Source organism: Phascolarctos cinereus, unplaced genomic scaffold (genome assembly GCF_003287225.1).
Source record: "Phascolarctos cinereus isolate Bilbo 61053 unplaced genomic scaffold, phaCin_HiC Scaffold_726;HRSCAF=1367, whole genome shotgun sequence".
NCBI classification, from domain to species: Eukaryota; Metazoa; Chordata; class Mammalia; order Diprotodontia; family Phascolarctidae; genus Phascolarctos; species Phascolarctos cinereus.
The window spans coordinates 70,771,718-70,794,983 of record NW_027556098.1 but is presented as its reverse complement, the minus strand read 5'-3'; the positions used below and the strand labels follow the sequence as shown (position 1 = coordinate 70,794,983).

The 23,266-nt window shown below is 36.2% G+C and overlaps 1 protein-coding gene across 1 annotated transcript in view; it reads right to left on the bottom strand.

Annotated features, from left to right (window-relative positions):
* Positions 1-23,266, bottom strand: part of DMD (dystrophin) — a 1,828,382-nt gene that overhangs the window by 400,411 nt on the left and 1,404,705 nt on the right. The window contains 2 exon segments of the mRNA XM_078146592.1: positions 9,713-9,869; positions 17,940-18,112. Of these exon segments, the coding sequence (XP_078002718.1) occupies positions 9,713-9,869; positions 17,940-18,112 (330 nt within the window).

Sequence of the window (23,266 nt, the reverse complement as noted above, 5' to 3'; positions counted from 1 at the left end):
CTTCCACATAACATAAATTTCATGCCCTCACTGGTTTTTCTAGTTAAGGAAATCAGTAGGTACTCTACACAATGGATTTAGGTAAAAACAATGCAAAATGTTATTTCTGAATTATAGCAGACAGGGAAAACCCCACATATTCTGAATTCTAACATATGCAATTCATACAGACACAACACAAACCCCTAATATTTTATGGAAAGTAATAGTTGTACTCATCTCAATCTCAACAAATACAAAACTGAACTCCTTATATTTACTTCCAAACGCCCCCTTCTTCCCCTCTTTCTTATTACTTTCAAGAGCATCACAATCCTTCTATCTTCCTAGGCTCACACACTTTATTGTCATCATCAAATTCATGTCTATGCCTCTCCTAGGACTTATACCACTGAGACATCAGGGGTGCGGTGAGGGAAGTTTCTGATGAGGAAGCAAGCATATCATAGGAATGTATCTACTTTAATAACAAAGTTTTACTTGTAACTTATTTTGGTTTGTTGTTGTCAAATATATATGACAATTATACCCAACAAAATTAGAGGCAACAAATGAATGCTAAATTCATAACTGAAATTCATGGAGTAAACATGAAAGAGAAACATGGGGGGAAATGAGATGTTGATATGGTAGCGAGACCAGAAATTTGTAACAGAGCTTAACATATCACACTTGCCTTCAAGAAAAGAAGTTTCATGGCCAAAAATATTCATTTGAGAAAAGGAAAGGCTTCCGGGAGCCAAGATGGTAGAGTAAAAAGGTAGTCGCTCTCACCCTCCCTTATCAACCTCTTAAAACCCAGAAAATATCACCCAGAAAAAAAAAACCTGGAACAGCTGAAGTAGAAGAAAGATGGGGAACAGCAGTGCAGCAGCCCAGCAAACAGGTCTTCCAGTGGCTCAGCAAAAATAAGGGAAGCAGCACTACAAAGGGACCCAGGTGGATAAGCACCCTGCAGCATTCATCTGAAAGGAGCTGAAGAAAGCAACCTAGAATCTTCCTAAAGTCCCAGTCTTGCTGATTCCAACCCAACAGCAGGTAAGCTGTCAGAACCCTACAGCCTCCAACTGTCAATCAGGAAGAGATCCTGAAGCTCAGGTAGTAGAGCAGGCAAACACCAACACCTGGACCTCCCAGTGCCTCAGTGAGGGTGGGGAACTGTTGGAAACCAGCTCAGAAAACCACCAGGTGACTCGGCACTCTAGCACAAAGGAATCTCCCAGTGCATTAGCAGAAAGGAGGGAAGCAGCATTGCAAGGGGCCCCAGGCAGATAAATACCTTGCAGCACCCATCTAAAAGAAGCTGAAGAAAGCTAAAAGAAAGGAAAAGCAGGCAACCTAGTACTGCCTGAAAGTTCCAGCCTTGCTGATTCCAGCCCAACATGAGGTAAGCTGCCAGAACCCTACAGCCTCCAATTGCCAACATAAGAGGCCCCAGCACACAAAGCCAGTGACCAAGACCTAGGCTCCCAACACAAGAAGCTTGGGTCAGTGCCCTCTGTTCCCCAGCAGGAGAGCTCAATCTCTTTAAAGGCCAGGGAATAAAGAAACCATGAGTAAAAAGAAATGCACCATAGATTCATATTATGAGAAGAGTGAAGATCAAGACAGAAATTCTGAAGAGGACAACATTGTCAACAAACCCACATCTGCAACATCAAAAGGGAATATGAACTGGTCTGAAGCCCAAAAAGCCTTCTTAGAAGAGCTCAAGAAGGATTTTAAAAGTCTAATGAGAGAGGTAGAAGAGTCCTTAAAAAATACAATTGGCCAATTGAAAAAAAAGTAAAAAAAAAAAAATGGAAAAAAGTACACTGAAGAAAACAAATCCCTTAAAACAATTGGCCAATTGAAGAAGGAAGTACAAAAACTAACAGAAGAAAACAATCTGTTAAAAACTAGAATTGGACAAATGGAAACTAATGACTCTATGAGAGAGCAAGAATCAGTCAAACAGAAACAAAAAAATGAAAAAATAGATGAAAATAAAATACCTCATTGGTAAAACAACTGACCTGGAAAATCGATCCAGGAGAGACAATTTAAAAATTATTGGACTACCTGAAAATCATGATGAAAAAAAGAGCCTGGACAGTATCTTTCAGGAAATCATAAAGGAAAACTGCGCGAAGTCCTAGAAGAAGGTAAAATAACCATAGAAAGAATACACCTCTCACCACCTGAAAGAGATCCCAAATTGACAACACCAAGGAATATAATAGCAAAATTCCAAAATTACCAGATGAAAGAGAAGGTGCTGCAAGCAGCCAGAAAGAAACAATTTAAATATCATGGAACCACAGTCAGGATTACACAGGACCTTGCAGCTTCTACATTAAAAGACCGAAGGGCATGGAACATAAAACAAAGGAGCTGGGATTGCAGCCAAGGATCAACTACCCTGCAAAAATGAGCATGATTTTTCAAGGGAGGAGATGGATATTCAATGAAATAGGGGACTTCCAAACCTTCCTGATAAAAAGACCAGAGCTCAACAAAAAATTTGATCTTCAAGTGCAAGATTCAAGAGAAACATAAAAAGGTAAATGGGACAGAAAGATACAAATGTTGTTAATAAGGGACTGTTTACATCCCTACAAGGGAAGATGACACTTGCAACTCTTGAGAACTGTATTGTTATTACACCATGTTAAAGGAGTATACATAAAGGGGTGGATATTAGTTGACTTTGATGTAATGATAAAAAAAATCTAATCAAGTGGGTTAAATGGATCCAAGTAAGTGGATTAGTCTGATCTTAGAAAATGTACTGAGAAAGGAGGAGGAGAAAGAGGGTAAATTACATTACAGGAAAAGACAAAAATCCTATTACAGCAGAGGGAAAGAAGGGAGGGGGTGAGCATTGTTTGAACCTTACTCTCATCAGATTTGGCTTAAGAAAGGAATAACATAATCAGTTAGGTATAGAAATCTAACATGCCCTATAGGCAGTAGGATGGAAAAGGGGAAAGAAAAGGGAGGGGGGATAGAAGGGAGGGAAGAAGCAGAAAGGGAAAAAAGGGAAAGGATAATAGAAGGGAGGAGAGACTGAAGAAGGCGGTAGTCAAAAGCAAAACCCTAGTGAGGGGGGAAAAGGAGAAAGGAGAAAGAAAAGTATGAACGGGGGGAAAAAAGGATGGAGAAAAAGACACAGATAGTAATCATAACTGTGAATATGGAAAGTGCTATCCATATCCAAATAAGAAACTATGGAAGTTGATCGCTATCTTTTTTTTTTCCCTTCTGTTGAGTTTTGTTTCCTCTTTCTGATGGTTCCTCCTTTTGGTTTTACTTTTTACTTACAACTTCACTAATGTGAAAATATGTTTAATAGGAATGTAAATGTATAGCCTGTATCAGATTGTGCACTGTCTTGGGGAGGGTGGTGGGGAGGAAGGGGGAGAAAAATTTTAAACTCAAACATATATGAAAATGATTGTTGATATATCAAAATAAATTAATAAAATAAAATAAAAAAATAAAAAAATAAAATGAGAACAAAAATTTAAAAAAAAATAGAAAAGGAAAGCATTTGAAAGAAACAAGGATTGATGGAATGAAGGGTCAGATAAAGGGAAAGATGTTCCTTTCCGGATAGATTTGAAAAAATATTATGATATGAAAGAAGAAATGCAAAGCAAAGACAGAATGCTTAATAGAATCTGAAGACTGGAGAAAAATTAGAAACAACAATGACAACAACAAACAAATCTGGAGGCTTAAGCTTGCCTTGCCTGAGAGACTACATAGTCTACAGAGATGAGGAAAACTATGAAGAATGGCAAGAAGCTGGAGAGAGAGAAGAAAGGGTTATCTCTTTCCTTTTCACTATCAGAGGAGAGTTGTAAGCAAAGATTAGCTTTGTGGGGGATAAATAAAAGCTTCTTAGAAGAGAAGTCTGAATCTTGAAGGAAGGAAAGGTGGGCAACAGAGAGAGATGCAGTGAGTTTGGGGGTGCTAATTCCAGGCACAAGGGATAATGGGAAAAGGGTGGACAAGATTTTGATAAAGAATGGTCTGGTTTAACTGAATATGAGTTTGATGGGCTATGAAGGAAAGCACAATGCTTTTCAAATTATAATTTTAAAAAATTAAATATACCTTGTATTTCACTCATTCCACAATAAAAATAAAAGTATGAAATAACAGTATCAAATATGGCTAGCCAGCAAGAGCAACAATAGAAAGCTAATGTGTTTAGATGAAATGTTGAAACTAAGGTGATGATCACGAAGCACTAACTGGCTACAATGAGATAAAAATTATTGTTTACAATACAGAGACGAGCTGTATCATGGAAATTGTAAAACTTCTTTCTTTAGCATTTTAATATACAGGATTTTTCCTTTAGTCTAAGTGCATCGTTAACAATTGGGGATGGAACTAGATGGAAGTTATTAATGTGTCCTTCACCAAAATCACTTTGCATTTACTTTATATACATCCTATATTTGCTTACCTGTAATATGCCATATCTTTTTCAGTAGGATGGAAGATCTTTCAAAGGAGAGACTCAATTTTACATTAGCACCTGTGCCACCCAACGTAATGCCTAGAGTATACCAGGTGCTTTTAAAATGCTTGTTAATTCACTGCTTGATGACAGTCCATGTCCTTTCCAAGCCTATCATTCTGGCAGCTAGGTGATGTAATGGATGAGTGAGTGCTAGACTTGGAATCAGGAAGACTTGAGCTTAAGTCTCATCTCATCTATTAGCTGTGTGTTCCTGGGCAAGGTCTTCTATTTATTTATTTTTCCTGTTATTATTATTCTATTTATTTAATTTCTGTTTATTTCACCTTCTTCATCTATAAAATGGGGATAATGATAACAATCATAGATATATTATGAGGATTAAATGAAATAATATATAAACAGCTTCGCAAAACTTATACTTAAATGCTAGGTAAATGATAGCTATGATGATGAGAAGGAGGATAAAGATGATGATGATGATGATGATGATGATGATGATGATGATGATGATGATGACATTACTAGGACACAGGCACAAAAAAGCAATATCAAGTTTGACTTATGTTCCCACAACTGGACCCTTGGAATCTTCTTAAATGACTTCAATTCTGTATGATCTTAACTAATCACAAGGACTTCCTGGGTCAGTTCTGGCTTATTCTTAGAAATTTAGGTTTTTGCCAGGAGCAGAAACAGGACCAGAACTGAACCGGATTTTGGATTGCTTTACAACTGAATTCCTCTGGAGATTGCATTCTTATAGGGATGTTGGTATTGTGCTAACCAGGGGAGCAATCTCCACTACCACTACTAATACCAAACAACAAACTGCCCCCAAAAGATTGGACTTATTCTGATTGATTCTAGGGCCATAACTAGGAGTGATGTATGAAAAGAGGTCAGGGGAGTAAAAATTAAGGTTCCTCAAAAGTAGAATATGTGGCTTTGGGAAGTAATAGATTCTTATTCAATGAAGATCTTCAACTGAAGTTGGGAATGCTGTAAGAGAGATTCTTCTATAGTAAAGGTTAGACTAGATGGCTTCTGAGACCCCTTCCAATTCTAAGATTTTATGGTTCTTCTACTAATTAGGACACCCTGGACTAGTTTGCTGATTTGACACAACAGTAGGGACTAAAGTGCTCAGAATTAAGTACTTTTGATATTATACCTGGCATATTTTTTCGAACTTAATTCTTTTCGTTTGGTTTCCAAACGTTACTCAATAATAAGGAAATGTAGGAAGCTAACATACCGCCTGAAGTGTGCTCAAAGAAAGCAGGCCAACATTGGTACTAGAATTAGCCTAAATGAATGCATAATTTGCAGTCAATGATTTCAGGATAATTTTATTGAATTTCTGAACTTCTTTCTCACTTTGTGGTGACTTCAGAGGAAATCGAATGTACATAATATATGGCCTGACAAAAGAACAAGTAAACTACTTTATTCAAGCCTTTCCATTTGTCAACAGCACCCATGCAATAATGGCTTTCTGTCCACTGTTTTAATAATGTATATATTGATTACCTCCATCTAAATCTTAACCAGAAATTCACAGGGATCTTTAAAGGTGCCCTTAATTTTTCCAGGGAAGGGATTATAGAGATTTTAAATTAAAAGATGAAAACCTAATGACAAACAATTTCATTAGGAAAAATGCAAACCAAACAAAAAATAATTTCCTACAGGGTTCCCATCAGTAGTACTTAATCTCCATTTGTATTTTAGGTAGGACAAAGAGAATTGGATAAACATAGGGTCTGTGACAGGCTCACAAGAAATTACCTTTATGATTTCCTTCTTTTCAACTCTCCCTAGGTTAATCACAGAAAGACATGTAATAAATATCACTTTAGTGATTACTCAAGTAAAACAATGGAAGTCCATTTAAAAAGAATGTTTTTTGAATGGGATGATATTACAGTAATAATCAACTTCATTAGGCAAATAACAAAAATAAGGAGTCAGGGTACTCTAGTACCAAGATGCAAAATTTAGTGACATCATGGCACAGTGGAAAGAACAATATATTTAGCATGAGAGGTTTGAGGTTTGATTCCCAGATTTTCTATATGATCTTTCAAGGCAAGTTTCTGAACCTTTCTGGGTCACCATTTTCTTACTTGTAAAATGCAGCGGTCAGATTAGACTTCCAACATTATTTCCTGTTCTACGATAATGATTCTATATTTGCCAAAGCACACTTTGGCTTCAGTTATTTCTAGTGACATTTTATTGCCAGTTAATATTGTTTTATTATTGACTTCTCAGAATCATTCCAATTAAAGAAGGTACTTTCTTTCTCATCTGACTTTGGGAATATCAATATACTGTCATGGCCAAGAAAACCACTCTGGGCACTGGTATTATATTCTGGGCCAAGTCACGCAAATTATCTATTTTGCTTCTACAGACTGTATTTCCCTCCTCCAGCATAACTGAGGTTTGACTATTCATTTTCTCCTGAAGAATAGATCTGAAAATAGGATTTTATTATAAATCTTGGCTATAAATCTTCACTGACAAGTGGGGTGAGACCACCTATGGTTTTGTGTGAATTAGCAAGTTTATAGAAAAGTAAGGTGAAAATGAATTACATTAGATCATAGTTTCAACTTTTGCCACTTTAATGGGATGTTCGTTCCTTTACCTAACTCAAAGAAAGGTGTGAGAATTCTAAAATGGAGGGCAAACCAGCTGGTAATTGGTAGAGGGTTGGGGAGGAAGAAATAACCCACCAAGTACCTTAATACCACAAGTACCCTTTCTAAGATGAAAAGTAACCTGACATTAAAAGTAACCAACAAAACTGCTGTTTGACAAATCAAGAAATCTACAAAGAAGGAGAAGGCTCATGGTGATCTTGAAAAGTATGACAAAGAAAAGTAAACATCTGCAAATATAAAATCCATCAAAGACAGACTTGATGGGGACAGGATTTTGTCCAGTTCTTGTTTTCCTTCTCTCCCTCCAAGTAAGCTTTGATGAGTAGACAGAATAACCCAGTTTCAGTGATTATCTTTTGTTCTTTTTTCTACAGGCAACAAGAGCATTAGTAATTAGACAGGCCTCACATTAAACTACAAAAAGGCTTATTGCATAAATGTGTGAAAGAAACTGAGTAAAACATGTTACCAAATTGTTCTATCCTTGACACTGATGAATGATGATATTCTTTGAGAGGGCTCTGTTTGAAATAGGGACAAGCATGTGAAAGTGCTAGGGTTAGGCACTTAGGTTAGGGAAAGGCTTGGGTACTTTCTCTCACTTTCTCTCTCTCTCTCTCTCTCTCTCTCTCTCTCTCTCTCTCTCTCTCTCTCTCTCTCTCTCTCCCTCTCTCTCTGACCTGGTTATAAAATCAATGGAAAAATTATGCTCTTTGCTGTTCTATTACTTTCCTCTTCTGCCAGTACAGTTGTCTAGCCCTAGAGCATGATGATAATGAGGTTTCAGTTCATCCCCACCACAGGCCAATTAGCTTCACTTGGTGCATGGACACATATCATGACCCCTTTCTCAGGCCCAACTATCTTGCAAATGAATGTCATTGGTCACAAAGAGACTGAGTGAAAGAATATGGAAAGATCAAGTGGAAATCTTTGACCATTACTGGAAAACAAATTAAAGGCTTGCTCTTTGGATGGTGTCTTGATTCCATAATCCCTCTATAAATGTAGGAAAGATCAGTGTTTCAATTTTGGGGGTTCTTAGAAGTAGCACGAAGAGATAGTTTTTGCAGGGTGGTTCATTCATTCAATAAGTATTTAGTAAGCATTTATTTTGTGTCAAGTATGATTCTAGGTGCTGGGAATCTTAAAACAAAAATAAAACAGTTCTTACCTCAATTTACAACACAATATTCAGAGGATGAACTTTTACACTCTTGAGCTACATAGCAATATTATTTTATAAAGTAGGAGAAGCATGGTGGCAGGCACTGGAGGTAGGAAAACCTGCATTCAAGTGCCTTTGACATACACTAGCTGCGTAATTATATGCAAATCACTGTTCAGTACAGAGCATGAGCTAACTCCAAGACTTTACATTACAGACAGGTTGCCAATCTGCATACTAGAGATTGTTCACATTTAATGAAATCATAGATCTGGACACCCTCTGACTCTTCCCTTCTCCCAAATTATAAAATATTTAGTTATAAAACTTTCTTCTTTAAAGACCAATAATTTTCTTCTGAGTCTAATTTAAGAGCTAAAAACAACTAAAAATAAATACCCCTAAAATACTTAAAAGTTAAAGAAACATAAAAAGACTATGTTCCCTGTAAAATGTAATTTTATAAAAGAAGGATAATTTAAATAGATCATGCTCTGTATCATGAAGGAGAAAATAAAACTCAAGCAGTCAGGTCAGCTAAAATCCGTATTAAGCGCTGAATATGCCTTTGTGTTTTTGCTTACACCTTCTCCATTCATATAGTGCTTTGCTCTCCATTGATCCATTTACTTCCTCCCAAATCTTTTCCTTAACTAGGCTTCCATAATATTTGTTCCCTTAGTGTGATTTTCCCCCAGCCCTTACTTAACTTGCTCTATCTGTCTATATGATGACACTTGCATTCTTTAGTTGCTTACTGTTGTAAATGTGCCTTCCCTTCCCTACGGAGGACAGAGACTTTTTCTTTTTCCTTTTCATTTCTTATAATATGACAGCTAGGTGGTTCAGGCAGAATAGATATGCTGGATTAGGAGTCAGGAAGACTTGAGTTTGAATTCTGCCTCAGGCATTTTCTCTCTGTGATCCTGGCAAGTCACTTAAACTTCCTTGAGTTTCAGTTTCTTCATCTGTAAAATGGGAATAATAATAACACCCACTTCACAGGGTTGTTGTCAGGATAAAATGAGACACATTCAGAGCACTTTGCAGACGTTGATGTGATAGCTGTTATTATTATTAGCTATTATTATTATAGTAAATAGTTGGATGTTCTATATATAGATATAATACATGGTTGCTGATTACAAATAAATAAAACTGTTATTCTTTTCTATCCTAGTGACATGGAGACTTTCTTACTAATGATTTGTAAGGCTCTTCAGAATAATCCTTTATTTTTCTCCCATGTGATGTTATAACAATAACCTGGATGCTTTTTTACAACTACCCACATGATTGCTTGCATTGCTTCTTACAGAGCACTTGACTTTTGGGAGCTAGGAATTTAAGTACAACCAATTCCAATGCCAAAACACTATGATTTTGAAAAAGTCTTACCCTGTGTATATCATTCTGCTGCTGTACTGCGGGATAGTCGCCCCCAATAGGTGCCTGCCGGCTTAACTCATCATCTTTCAGTTGGAGCCACACCAAAAGTTCCTGAAGAGAGAGATGCAGACGCTTCCACTGGTCTGAACTCACTTCTAGATGGGATCTGAAAAATATAGTCACATAACATATTGACAATATCCACAAGCATAATCAGCCCCAGGAATGATCATCCTCAAGGTATGCTGGTTGGTTGCTTGGTGTCAGTGCTACATAAACTTAAGTATAAAGAGCATGCCCATGAATTTATTTTCCTCAAATTTCTGTGTGCTTGAAGTTGAGATTTATTGAAAGGCTGGAGGGAGTAGAATGGCAATATTGAAAATGGACAGGTATTTGGTAGATGGCACCAAGTCTCCATTCAGCTACCAATTCATTTCTCTTTCCACCTTTACAGATGAATTCCTTGAGAAAGTTATCTATATCTGATGTCACCCCTGCCTCCTCACTTTCTTCCTCCTCAAACCTTCCCTGAGAACTCTATTGAATCTGGTTTCTCAAGGGCCAGTAACCACCTAATGAAATATCCTATTCCCCTGGCTTTTTTCACTGATAACTTTAGAATTTCTTTCATCCTTGGCTTCTGAGATACCACACTCTTCTGACTTTTTTTTCTTCTTAGCTTCATATTTTCTCCTCTGCCTCCTTTTTCTCTTACCAATACCTAGGGTTTCTGTCATCTTCTCTATTTTCTGTCATTTGGCAATCTCATTCACTTATACAGCTTTATTTATCACCACTACACAGATGCCTCCCTAAGCTATATTTCTAGACCTGATTTCTCTTCCAAGCTCCAGATCTGCATCCAACTGCCTACAGGACATCTCCTACCTGGAAATCCCACTGGTATCTAAAAACTAAAAATACTCAAAACAGGGTTTATCTTTTTTCTTAGACTTCCTTCTGATTTATTTATTTTTGTCATTTAAACTACCATTAATTCATTCCCTCCTTTCAAAAAATTGTTATTCCAAAAAACAGGCTTTTATAGAAGTCTTTTGTTTTTATATCAGTTACATCACCCTTCTATTTCTTCCCCTTCCCAAAAAGCCATCTTTCACAAGAAAGACTAAAATGAAATGATGTTATTTTGATTCTTTCTTTTGTTACATTTCTTAAATCCAGTTACCAGCTCCTATTTATTATCTAATAACTTTTGTTACTATCAATTATTTTGCTATTGTTAATTATTCCCCCAATAGCACTGGATTATAGGCCCTCATTTCTATCTGCATGAACTATTGCAAGATATTTTTCTGCTCTTCTCTCTTTCAATTCATGCTCCATATATTGGCCAGATCCTCTTTATGAATAGTGGAGATCTGGACATGTTACTCTTTTGCTCAAAACTCGTCAATAGTTCTCACTTGCTAAATTCAGTCTCCTTAGACTTACATTCCAAGTCATCTACTATATGGGCACCAGACCACATTTTCAACTTTATATTTGGTCATCCAGTGCCTCACTCCACCCTAGCACTGTCCTTTCACAAAGTAAACTCAGAGATGAGCTTTGCTTTTGACCATTGAGCTATATTGTTTTTTGACAGCATCCAACATTCCAATTTTCATCATTGCTTTCTTTGGACTGTTATATGCTGTGTGTGGAATATATAGCAGGCCATGTACTCTATCTCCATTCCCATTATTATTGTACAAAAGTAGAATTGGATGCCTCGGAGCTAGCGGATTTCTCATCATTTTATATGGAAGCTGGAAGAACAATCATCAGTCAGAGATACTATAGAGAAGGGATGCTTTGGACTACTTGGCCTCTGAAATCTCTTCTGATGCTAGACTATGGCTCAATGTGTTTAAGATATGCTGCAAACATTTTATTTGGCAAAATGTCAGCAGGCCAAGTGTGGTATTTTCCAGTGACATCAATGTCAATGAGAGCATAGAAGACATTTTCCATAAGGTTAAGCTTTTGAGGTATTTTTAACACATTTCTGCAAACTCAGGTGGGTTGATTATTTTGTAGCAGAAATCCCAGACCCTCATAATGTTAGATCTGGAAGTCGACAGTCAATAAATATTGATTAAGTACCTAGTATAGGCCAGGCACCACGCTAAGCACTAGCAACACAAAGGTGAAAGATGGTCCCTGCTTTCAAACAGCTTGTAGTCTAATCAGGGAGACAAAATGTAAACAAACAGTCTATTTACAGGACAAATTAGAAATAATCAACAGAGGGAAGGGATAGAACCTTAGAGACTGTTTAAGTTTATAAATCAGGAAGGCCCAGAGAATCTAAGAGACTTGTCAAAGATCAAGGTTTTGGGTAGATCTGTTGCTTTTTCCTAATGTTGTTTCTGAGGAAATTGAAATAACACAAAAGATACAAAAATAAGAAAAACACCAGACTAAACCATGCACATGCAGAAGATGTTTGTGGTGGAGATAACCCAATTTTGAGAGCACTGAAGGATTTATTCTCAAGATATCTGAAATAGGAGAGGACACAAAATTTTTGGGAAAAAATCAAGGATGTTACTACTACCTTTCAAAACGATCAAGAAAATATGAATAACTACCAGCTTATATGCCTATTTTATCATTTGCACAAAATCTTAATAAGAATAGCCTACATGTGTATCAAGCTCATACTTGGTGAAGGCAAGGGAATGGAATAGGCAGGCTTCAACAAATAAGATCTTATAATAGACCAGAGATTTGTAGACACATAATCTGCTAAAAAAAAATACAGATAAAAATTTATCTAACTGTTCTAAATACCTGTTGGACAAAAAAATATATATTTTATTCGGCAGAGTAAAATGATGCCACTTGTACTCTATATTAGACATCCTCTACTACAATGGCAAACATCTTTGACAATATATCAGTCCCTATTTTATGCCTTGCTTACTATTAATAATCATAGGTTCATCTAACAAATTTATGTCTGTTGTTACATCTTCAAGGAACTTTGTATGATTTTAATACATGTATGAGAGTTACTTGTTGAAGCAAAGTCCCTGTGGTGGCATTTTACTCTGTTGAATAAAACAATTTTCTGTATCTCATTCTACCTAAATGATGTGTCTTCCCTCAGCCTACCATAGTTGCTCTGTACAAAGCAGATGCTTAAATGAATGAATAACTAGTTCTCAACAAGCTGTGCATTAATCTTCAGTAATTCTTGTAGAACTAAAGGGTCAAAGTAAAATGTGCAGAATACATGAGGCCAATGTTTTATAGAGCCTTAGACAAGGCTGTAGAAATAGCATCTGTAAAAATTCCAGAAACTTCAAATGGGTTTAGGACTAGCAATTTCTCAATTGGTCTTTCAAGGATCTGTCAATACTTCAATACCTAAGTCTTGGGAGAGAAGTGGGAGGGTTGTACTGTTTAGGTAGCAGCTATGTCTATGCTACGTTTTTCATTTTGTAGTTACTTACTTTGAAATCCCTTATAAAGCATTCCTAAAATATGAAAAAATGGTGCTTAAACAAAGCTTGGTATACTAAATTAATTTTCCCTTTTGACTTCCATTACAAAAATGGGCATGAATTCCCATGGAAATATCTTGGGCACCAATGGATAATGACATCACAACTAAGAATACAGAGAGAAGGATGCTGAGGAAAATAAGGGGCCATTGAAATAATTAGAAACTATGAGACAGAACATCAGACCAAAAGCAAAAAATTCAGGTCAGATAAGAATGACATTTTTTAAAAAAATGGGCCATCAGTTTTAACCTCAAAAATTAAAGTCCTAAGGGGCTTTCTCAATGTGGACTCCATATTTTCCTTATGCTTTCTTTCCTTCAAACAAGGAAAGCTAAAATTCCTCCTCAAGAGGTCTACCTTTGCTCTTGGTAGCATAATTCAATTCCCCTTTGTTCAGCCAGGCACTGTGGTAGGCACTGGGGATCCAGAGACAACAATGAAACAACTTTGATTTTCTTCTCCAAATTAATTAATTCAAAATGGTCTCATGAATTTCTCAGGTAACATAGAACAGATTTGGTCCTTTCACAACAAATTTCTCAGTCATAAATAAGCATTAAATTACTTACTCATTCAACAGTATATGGAATTACTTGGAAATGTGACTGTATGCCACCAAGATAAATGAAAAGCTTCAGATTTTTTTTAAAAAAAGATATGTTTCATGTAGCCTTTTTTGATCAAATTCTGAAGTGATCTGACAAAAAAATCAGTGATTATAGATATGGAAATAGAAAATAATACAAATATTTACACAGACTCCATTTTAGTACTGTGTATATGTAATACTCTGTGTATATGTGTTTACAGACCTATACATATATACAATATAGTTTTATATATGACATATGCCTATATTTTCTTATAATAGTTAGAGTGGGTAGGGCATTGGACTGATAGCCAGTAAGATCTGAGTTCACATACTGCTTTAGATACTTAGTAGTCGTGTGACTAGTCACTTAGCCTCTGTCTGCCTCATATTCCTTATCTGTAAAACTTATTGTGAGGATAAACTGAGTTAATACTTGTAAAGTGCTTTGCAAGAGCTATACAAATGATAACTATTATTATTATTATTAACAATAGCCTTTGTGCTTTGGTTTCCTATCTACAAAATGAGGAGGTGAGACTTACTGATTTCTAAAGTCCCTTTTGTCTCTAAATCTATAATCCCATAAACTGCCATCTTCTAGCTCCCTACTATTTAAATATCCTTGAATATTTCTTATCATGACTTGAATACTTTAACCAGAAGTAAATGGGACAGTGTTGTGTAGATGATACATGACTTTGCGTTCTTCAACTACATTCAATTAAATATCTTTTTAGGCTTAAAAAATCTAATATCTTGTAGTTATTTCCCCCAATAATATCCCTTTGGAATTACTTAGTAATAATTATTTAAGTTAATATATGCTCGATTATATATGATGTGGTTATTAATGACATTAAAATCAGAATGTTAGAGTTTGAAGGAACTTACCCTGCCCCCTCTCCTTTTTTATTTTTATTTTTTTACAGCTGAGTAAATAAGAAGTGTAGACGATCAAGAAACTTTCTCCAGGTAACATAGTAAGGGAGAGAAGTATTATGTGAATCCAAGTTTTTTGCTTCCCACCAATATACTCTTCCCATTATATCAATTTGACTCTTATTCATAAAAGTTCTTGAATTTTGAGTCTATTTGGAGACACTGAATAGATACATATGTATTAGAACTAGCTCAGACATTCTTAACACATGCAAAGTAGAGCAATGCAAAGGATGTCATAAGAAAATGACAACTGGAGCAAATTCTTGGAGTATTAATCTGGAGAGGCTTCCTGGAGAATGTCCATTTTTAACTAAGTTTCATATATATATATGTGTGTGTGTGTGTGTGTGTGTGTGTGTGTGTGTGTGTGTATGTGTATTTCTGAATAGATCTAATATACATGCATGAACATATATATATATATATATATATATATATATATATACATATATATATATGTGTGTGTGTGTGTGTATATATACAGGTATATGGAGTGTTCTAAAACAGTGTAGTTTTAAGGTATTAAAACTTACATATATATATATGTTTATATATGTTGAGAGGAAGGCATTCTTGGTTTCAGAAAAGCTATTTGTAAGTAATACAGAAACAAAAGTGGACAATTAGTGAATAAGGAAGACAGGTGGTAGTTTTAAGCATATCTCCTTGCTCGGCTGGATCAGAAAGTCCATACTGGGAAGCATCTATCATTAGACTTGGTGACAAGTACATATGCATGTAGAAAGGGGTGGGGGAGAGGGTGAATGGGTGAGAAGGTTCAATTGTTAGTAAACAAAAAAAGTCAATTTGATATATAGGCAATGGGGAGACAACATAGGCTTTTGAGTGAGACTGACATAAAGAAAACAGTGCTCATGGAAGATCTGTCTTGAAGTTTATAGATGAACTGAAATAGAAAACCATGTAGGCAAGCATAATAGCTAAGCTGTTGGTGATAGGAACTTGGATCAGAGTAAGGAAGTGATGGCTGGAGAAACAGAGAGGGAGGAAGATGTTTTAAGTGGAGGGTATCCTTGAGAACAATTCGGTGACAACTTGTAGAGGATTGAGTCAATAAAGAGTCAATTAAAAAACTCAAAAATATTTGGGTTCAGATAGAGTATTTGAACTCATTGAGAAGCAATTTTGGAGTAAAATTTTTGTGGTTTGCGAAAGAGCTGAGAAGTACTAACCTATGAAAATTAAATATTATCTCCCACTATTATCTCTTGAAATAGGAAACAAACTCTCAAAATGCTTTCTCCACAAAGCAATGCAATTTTGAACAGCGAATATCATAGGTTTCTCAAACATAAGCCTTTTTTTCCAGGTGATTTTTCAACTTGTAGTAATTTTTCACTCTATGTAATAACTAAGATAGAGAAATATTCTATTTGCAATGAAAGTTGATAAGCACTCCTCATATTTTTGCATCCTTTCCTAGTGTTTTTCAATTTTATCATTTTACCACTTATACTCTGCTTCCTTCCTCTGTACACTGCCAATCACTAGGAATTGCCCGAGATACTCATTTCAACCAAATGTCAGAGACAAGATGAACTTACTTGTTTTGATGGAAAGGATTATTTCTTTTTATTATAAATAGTTACTTATAAAACCTGTTGCCTATATCACAGAGACTTATTTAAAGACTCAAACTACTGAGTTGGAATGTTTTATTCTAGACTGGGTAACACAAGTGATAAGCTAAATGATGATTTTCTGGGTGATTAATGGAAGGAGAAATTAATCACTGTGGCTGGCATGAGGGAAATCTCAGCAATTGAACTGCCTGTATTTTGATTGACATATGTTTTGTCTTTTTTCAATCCTTTCTTTATTTCATCGAGTTCACAGGGAGCAAAGAAAAGGCATCTGAGGAGAGCCATCTCGAAATAATGCTTTGAACAGCTATATCCCTTTCTTTTGCCTGCCCATAAAAAAGTACAAATTCTTTCTTTTCTCTACTTTATCTACCAATATCTTTTCAGTCTCACATCTTTCATTTATTTTTAATGATAGATGTTATGAAGGAGCTTTTTGTCATTATACACACTGACCTTCCTCAGGCCTTGTGCTACAGAAAGCTAATATTTCATACATTACTTTGAAAATGCTGCTTCCTATTGCTGCCCTCTGACCTACCACCAACACGTTGGTGCAAAACTAATGAACAAAAAAGCAAGGTGAAATGAATGCCTTGGAGTGCACACTTGGAGAGACATAGCTGGGAGGGCAAAGTTCCAGGATGAACTTTCAAAACTGTCAGGAGGCAGAGGTGGGAGATGAGCAGCATGGTCCCCTTGGAAAAGTGCTCCCTTATCCAACTTTGCCTTACAAACCCATTCTTTTTGGTTTGGATTTTAGCATCACTAAAACTCTAGAAATTATCTGAAACCATCTAATACCTCATGGCTCACCCTTATCCCTCATCAACCTAGAAGAGTTAGGAAAATAAAAAGATCACAAAATGTAGTATAGCGGAAAGCACAAATAGCTAGAGGATAGGAAATGGCCCTTCCGCTCTCAGGAATGGCAAGACTTAATTGGTGACTTTGGGTTCTAGACTTCATCTCTGTAGTTCTTCTTAGCTATTTATCAAAATAACTATGAGAACAGCACCCTTTGTAACTCATAGGGATGCCACAATTGAGAATTTAATTTTTCTTAGAATGGCATGAAGAAGGTATTATTACATCAAGCAAAGGCATGGCATTTTGCTATTTCCTCTAGTCTTTCCCTGGATACAGGGACTCTTGCTATTTTAAAAGGATACCCTCTGTTTGCATTACAAATCTAACAGTGGATGACTTACAAGGAATGCCACTAGAATCTCCAGTCTAATTATATGTTAATTCCATCACTTTTTATATAACCCTCTGATAAACCAAGAACCAACTCTAGAAAATTAGAATACTGTGCTCCTAATTTAAATGCACTAACATCTTAATATGCATCTCTCCTGTGGTTATAAAACATCACCATTTTAATCTAATCTGAACCCTCAACTATCATCTCCATACCAAGCAAATGAATGATTCATTTATTCAAAATAATATGAATCATTCTGAAATTCTATGATTTACATAAGCAGATATAAAATTAGGTTCTTATACTGGGAAAATGGGGGGTAATTTTGCCATTTAAAAAATCCATTCTGGGATTTCTCTTCATCTATTCCTACCTAATGTTGAGAGACTTTTTCCTCAGCTCACTCCACTTGAAGTTCATGTTATCCAAGCGTCTTTGCAACAAGACAGCATCGTCAGAACCTTCTAAGGATCTCAGAATCTTCTGGCCATTTTCATCCAGGCTGTGGAAGATATCAGTGTGAGCTTCAATTTCTCCCTGGAGATCCTGTGTAAAAAATGAAGGACAGGGAAAACAATGAGAATTACTTTTATAAAGAAGAAGATAAAGAAAAAAGCAAGCAAGCAGTTAAAGATATTGACAAGCAGAATAACTGGAACTTAAAAATCAGATTTAAAGATTATGACTGGGCCATTGACAAGAAAAACAACTTAAAACCCGCTTACAAAACTCACACTCATTAGTCCATGTATTGTTTCTTCAGTGTGATCAAACAGATTAGTACAATGAATTTTGTTAAGTAGCGATTGTAAATTGGTAACAAATCACACTGAAGTAAAAGTTAATAAATTTGTAAAAAACTTTTTAAAAACTTCTTAATATCAGAAGATGCTTCTTCCTTCTCAACGATGAAATGGTTTCCAATATTTTAAAAAGAAATTAATTCCTCTAAAAAGTACCTTCCAAAACCACAGCTTTTATTACTGCGTTGGTCTTGTTTTCCAATGAAAATAAGAACCTCAGTGGTTCTCTTGATAAAACACCTATTATTATCGCTCTACTAATGCCAATGATGTAACAGGATGTAATAGCAGCATATATTTTACAATTCATATTCATTTCACCTTTGCATCATAAGCTTTTGTTTATCAATAAGGCTTCCAGTCAATGATACTACTGTACTTTTTTTCCCCTATGGCAGGTGAAAAGTTCAGAGAGCCCTTCAAAGTTCCATGCATCCAATCACTCTTGTATACATAGATCAAGACATTCATCATCATAGTAGGATCTGACCTTTACATGGTATGTCTTCCTGTGTAACATTTTCAGCTTGAACCGGGGACTACAACATTGATCTTGCTGCATAGCAATCCCGAGGAAACTAAGCTACTGAAACAGTCCTGCTTCAAAATGCCAACTTTGCTTACATTCTGTTGACAGAATGAATTTCAGAGCCCAGGCCTCAAGAGTCAATAATCATAAACAGGCACTTTGTGCTCTGGTGAGATGGTAGCCAGGCCTTTGGATGTGGGAGGGACCATGAAGAGAGGAGGGCTAGCATATGCAACTGACGGTTTGTATAAAACAGCCAGCTTTCCTTATCATTTTGTCATTACAAGCCAGAGACATTATAAATTCATTTTATATGTGTTTCCCTCCTTGTTTCTAGCTGCAACAGCTGCTGCCAAAAGAACATTCTTCAGAGAGCTGCCGGGGACCAGCATTCCTTTCTGCCTACACAATGAATGGAGGCTTTGTATATTATCTAACTTGCTCTTAGACATTTGTATGCTTGTGTTCAACAAGTTTAAAAATTCATTCTGAAATGACTAACAATCAAATTGATCTCTGTAACTAGAAGAACTACCCTCCCCCCACCCCCAACCCCCTTTCAAAAATGGAATTGAATCACTCTTCTAAAGAATGGGAAAAGGTGGCAGTAACACTCTGGTAGTGATTGCAAAGAACTAGGTCATGTTTTCAGTAATAGTCTTTAGCCTTAGAGTTGTGAATGTTGCAGACGTGAGGTGGAAGGGCAATGAATATCTTCTGTCACTATTTCTGGCAGCCAAAGCATCACTGATGGACTCTTTTAGAAATGCTGTCCCATTCTCTTTGGCGGGAAGACAGAAGGGAGATATGGAATGGACTCTATCAGAGAATTTAAGAATGGGAAGAATAACATCAATGGAATTGTATCTGTCTGTACCCCATCAAATACATGTTTGCTCTAAAAGCAGATGAGCTGATTCTGATACTAGTACCTAGTATAAAACAAATTGAGTTCTGCTGTTAGGGCACCTTTTGATGATTTAGCCACTTCATTTGAACAAAGGTGAATTTCAAGCAAAACAAAAAACCGAAGGAGCATTAGAATTTGCTTTGCTCCATCTTAAAAAAACACCAAAAAACATCACCACCACAACAAAAAATTCAAGGAACAGTAGAATGAGGATCTGAATAATTTAGTTCAAAACTCCCCAAAGAATCAATAACCAGGGATCAGCAAATTACAGCTCATGGGCCATGCCTGGCCTGCCACCTGTTTTAACATTATTCTGAGGTTAGGAGTCACATAAACCCCTGAATTAAAACCACATTTTCCAGATACCTTACCTTTACTTTGCAGAACACTTTGGTGATTTTTATAATGTCTTGATTTTATTCTGTTTAATGCCTATTTCTTAGGAGCTACTTGATATTTCATAAATTATGGGTATATGTTAGTGATCCCTCCACTAAAGCTCTATTCCCATGCCTCATCATAGTGTGGAGATGAACTTCACTCTCTTGAGGTACAACTTTGAAAATTTTCTAAATGTGACTAAAGATAGATCATTGGCTAACTGAAATTCAGAAAGGCTCACCACTAGAGCATTGTACACCAGGTAATCTATTCCTTGGTCATATTGACTCATTAAATTATCCACACAGATGTGGAGTGGATCCCCACACACTGAGGAAATCACAAAACACAAGTATAAATTTCAGTGATGAAAATCATAACTTTTGGATGCCCTGCCTTCATTAATTAGAACTGGTTAACATTCATATGCAAATAATTGTTCTTTTGTATTTCATAAGCATTTATAAATTCTATGTTCTGCATTTCCCAGTCCAAGCCCCAGTGGAAACTTAAGTGAAAAATATAGAGTCTCTTTACTTAAGCTAAAAATAGATGGGTCTTCTTAATAGAATTATTAAAAAAAAGTCAATTCATAAATTTTCTACTTGTTCTTTTCTAAAGATACGCACATAAATCACTCATTCTTCCATTTAATATATGTATTATATATCATTCATTCACTCTTCCATTACATATTTGTGTGTATATACATAAATAGGTATATACACATATACATATTTCATATATTCTTCCATTCACTACACTTTTTGTTAAGTTCTTGTGACATTGCAGTTCCTGGAGACATACAAAGTAAATCATGAAACAGTGCTTGCTTTTAGGGTAGCTTGTACTATATTGGGGAGGGGGAAATAACATGTACACAGAAAAATAAAGACAAAATACGCACAAAGTAGACAGTAAGTAATTTTCGAGGAGGGAGAGAGACACTAGCAACTAAGGGGATCAGCACAGACTTCCTATAAGAAGTGACATTAGAACAGGGCTTTGGAGGAAATGAGGCACTGTACGTTGTGGAAAGCAAGACTCTGGCCACGAGGGACAGAAGATGGAATGTTGCCTACAGGGAAGAAAGCAATAGGGCAGTTTGAATGGAACCCAGAGTATGTGAAGGATCATAATGTGGACTAGAACTGGAAAAGTAGGTCAGAGGTAGAAGGTGAAAGGCTTTAAATGCAAAACAGAACAGTTAGTGGAACTTCTTGAGTAGGGCAGTGATTTTGCCAGACCTGTACTTCAGGAACATCAATTTGGAAACTTTGAAGAATTAGAGTAGGAAGTGAGTATATTCATCTAGATTAATTAGAAAGGCATTAAAATGATCTAGGCAAGAGATGATGAGATACTGAATGAGGGTGAGGGAAGGAGGAGAAGAGGACAGGTGCATGAAATGTTGCAGAGGATGATCTGTCAAGATTTGGCAACTGATTAGATTGAGAGAGTTGAGGAAGAAAGAATAGTTGAAGATGACTCTGGGATAGAAATTCCACGTGACCAGAAGGTTGGTGATACCATCAAAAAATATGAATGTTTAGAATAATAGAGGATTCATGGTAAAGAATTCCACTTTGAACATGATGAACTTCAGATGCCTATGAAGCATCCAATTAGACATGTCCAAAAGGTAGTTCAGTATTCCTAATCTGTGACTTCACTGAAAATTAAATGAAGGCATGTTCAACAAACTGAAGAGTATGAGAAAAGAGAGCCTGACACTTATCCTTAGAGACCAGGTTCCCTGAGAATCAAATCCAGTCCTACTACATGCCTGGGTCCAGGGAAGAGGGATACCTTACAGGCAGGAAAAAGACTCCGTAGCTCAGCCACTGTAGGCCCAACTTTGTCATTATTTAATTGTTTTCAGTCATGTCCAACTCTTTGTGACCCCATTCTTGGGGTTTTCTTGGCAAAGATACTGGAATGATTTGTCATTTCCTTCTCTACCTCATTGTTTTTTTAGGCAATTGGGGTTAAGTGACTTGCCCAGGTTCACACAGCTAGTAAGTGTCAAGTGTTTGGTCTCAGGCCGGACTTGAACTAGGTCTTCCTGAATTCAGGCCCAGTGTTCTATCCACTGTGCCACCTAGCTGCCCTTAGCTCATTTTACAGATGAGGAAACTGAGGGAAACAGGGTTTCCCTCAGGCAAAGATACTGGAGTGATTTGTCATTTCCTTCTCTAGCTAATTTTTTTTTTTTAAGGAATTGGGGCTAAGTGACTTGCCCAGGGTCACACAGCTAGTAAGTGTCTGAGGCTGGATTTGAATTCAAGAAGATGATTTTCCCTCACTCTAGGCCCAACACTCTATTGACTGTGCCACCTGGTTGCTCAGGTAGGCTTCTTCAATAACATATAATAATATATACAATATAGGAAATAGAAAAAAGGGGATGATGTGGCCCCAATCTTGGGGACTTTGTAGACTTGTTGAGCAGATAAGATACCCAGAACAACTATAGATAGCATATGATCATGTGTTAAGTTGTATGTATAAACTATAAGTATAATAATATGAATTAGTAGGAGAGAATCATGTTGACCTTGGGAAAGTATTCATAGAGGTTACTGTTCTTATACTGGGTTTTAAAGGATGGGCAGGATTTGAATAGCTTGAGAGAAAAGAAGACACAGGTTGGGAAAGTCACAAAGGTAGAAATGATCTTGGCTAGCATAGGAAACAGACTACCATCCTAATTAGAATAAAGGGAGCTTTACCTAGTAAGATGAAGGTATTCCTATCCCCACACAAGTGTAAGAAAGGGGTGCTACTGTATATATTTTCCTTTTTTGAAAAGCTACTTGTAAATGGAGCATCCAAAAAAACAATAATAAGAAGAAAGGATTGAATAGAATTTATAATAGAGTTATGTATTACATAGAATTATTTATATTGTCTATGGATAATGAGTCAACCAGGGAAGAATAAAAGACAGAAATTATGGAAGGAGAAAAAAAGGGAATCAGGGAAAAAAAAGATCTAAGCCAAATACTGAATAATTCTAATCTACATTTAAATAATTGTAACACTGTTAACAACATCATAGACAATGTAATTGC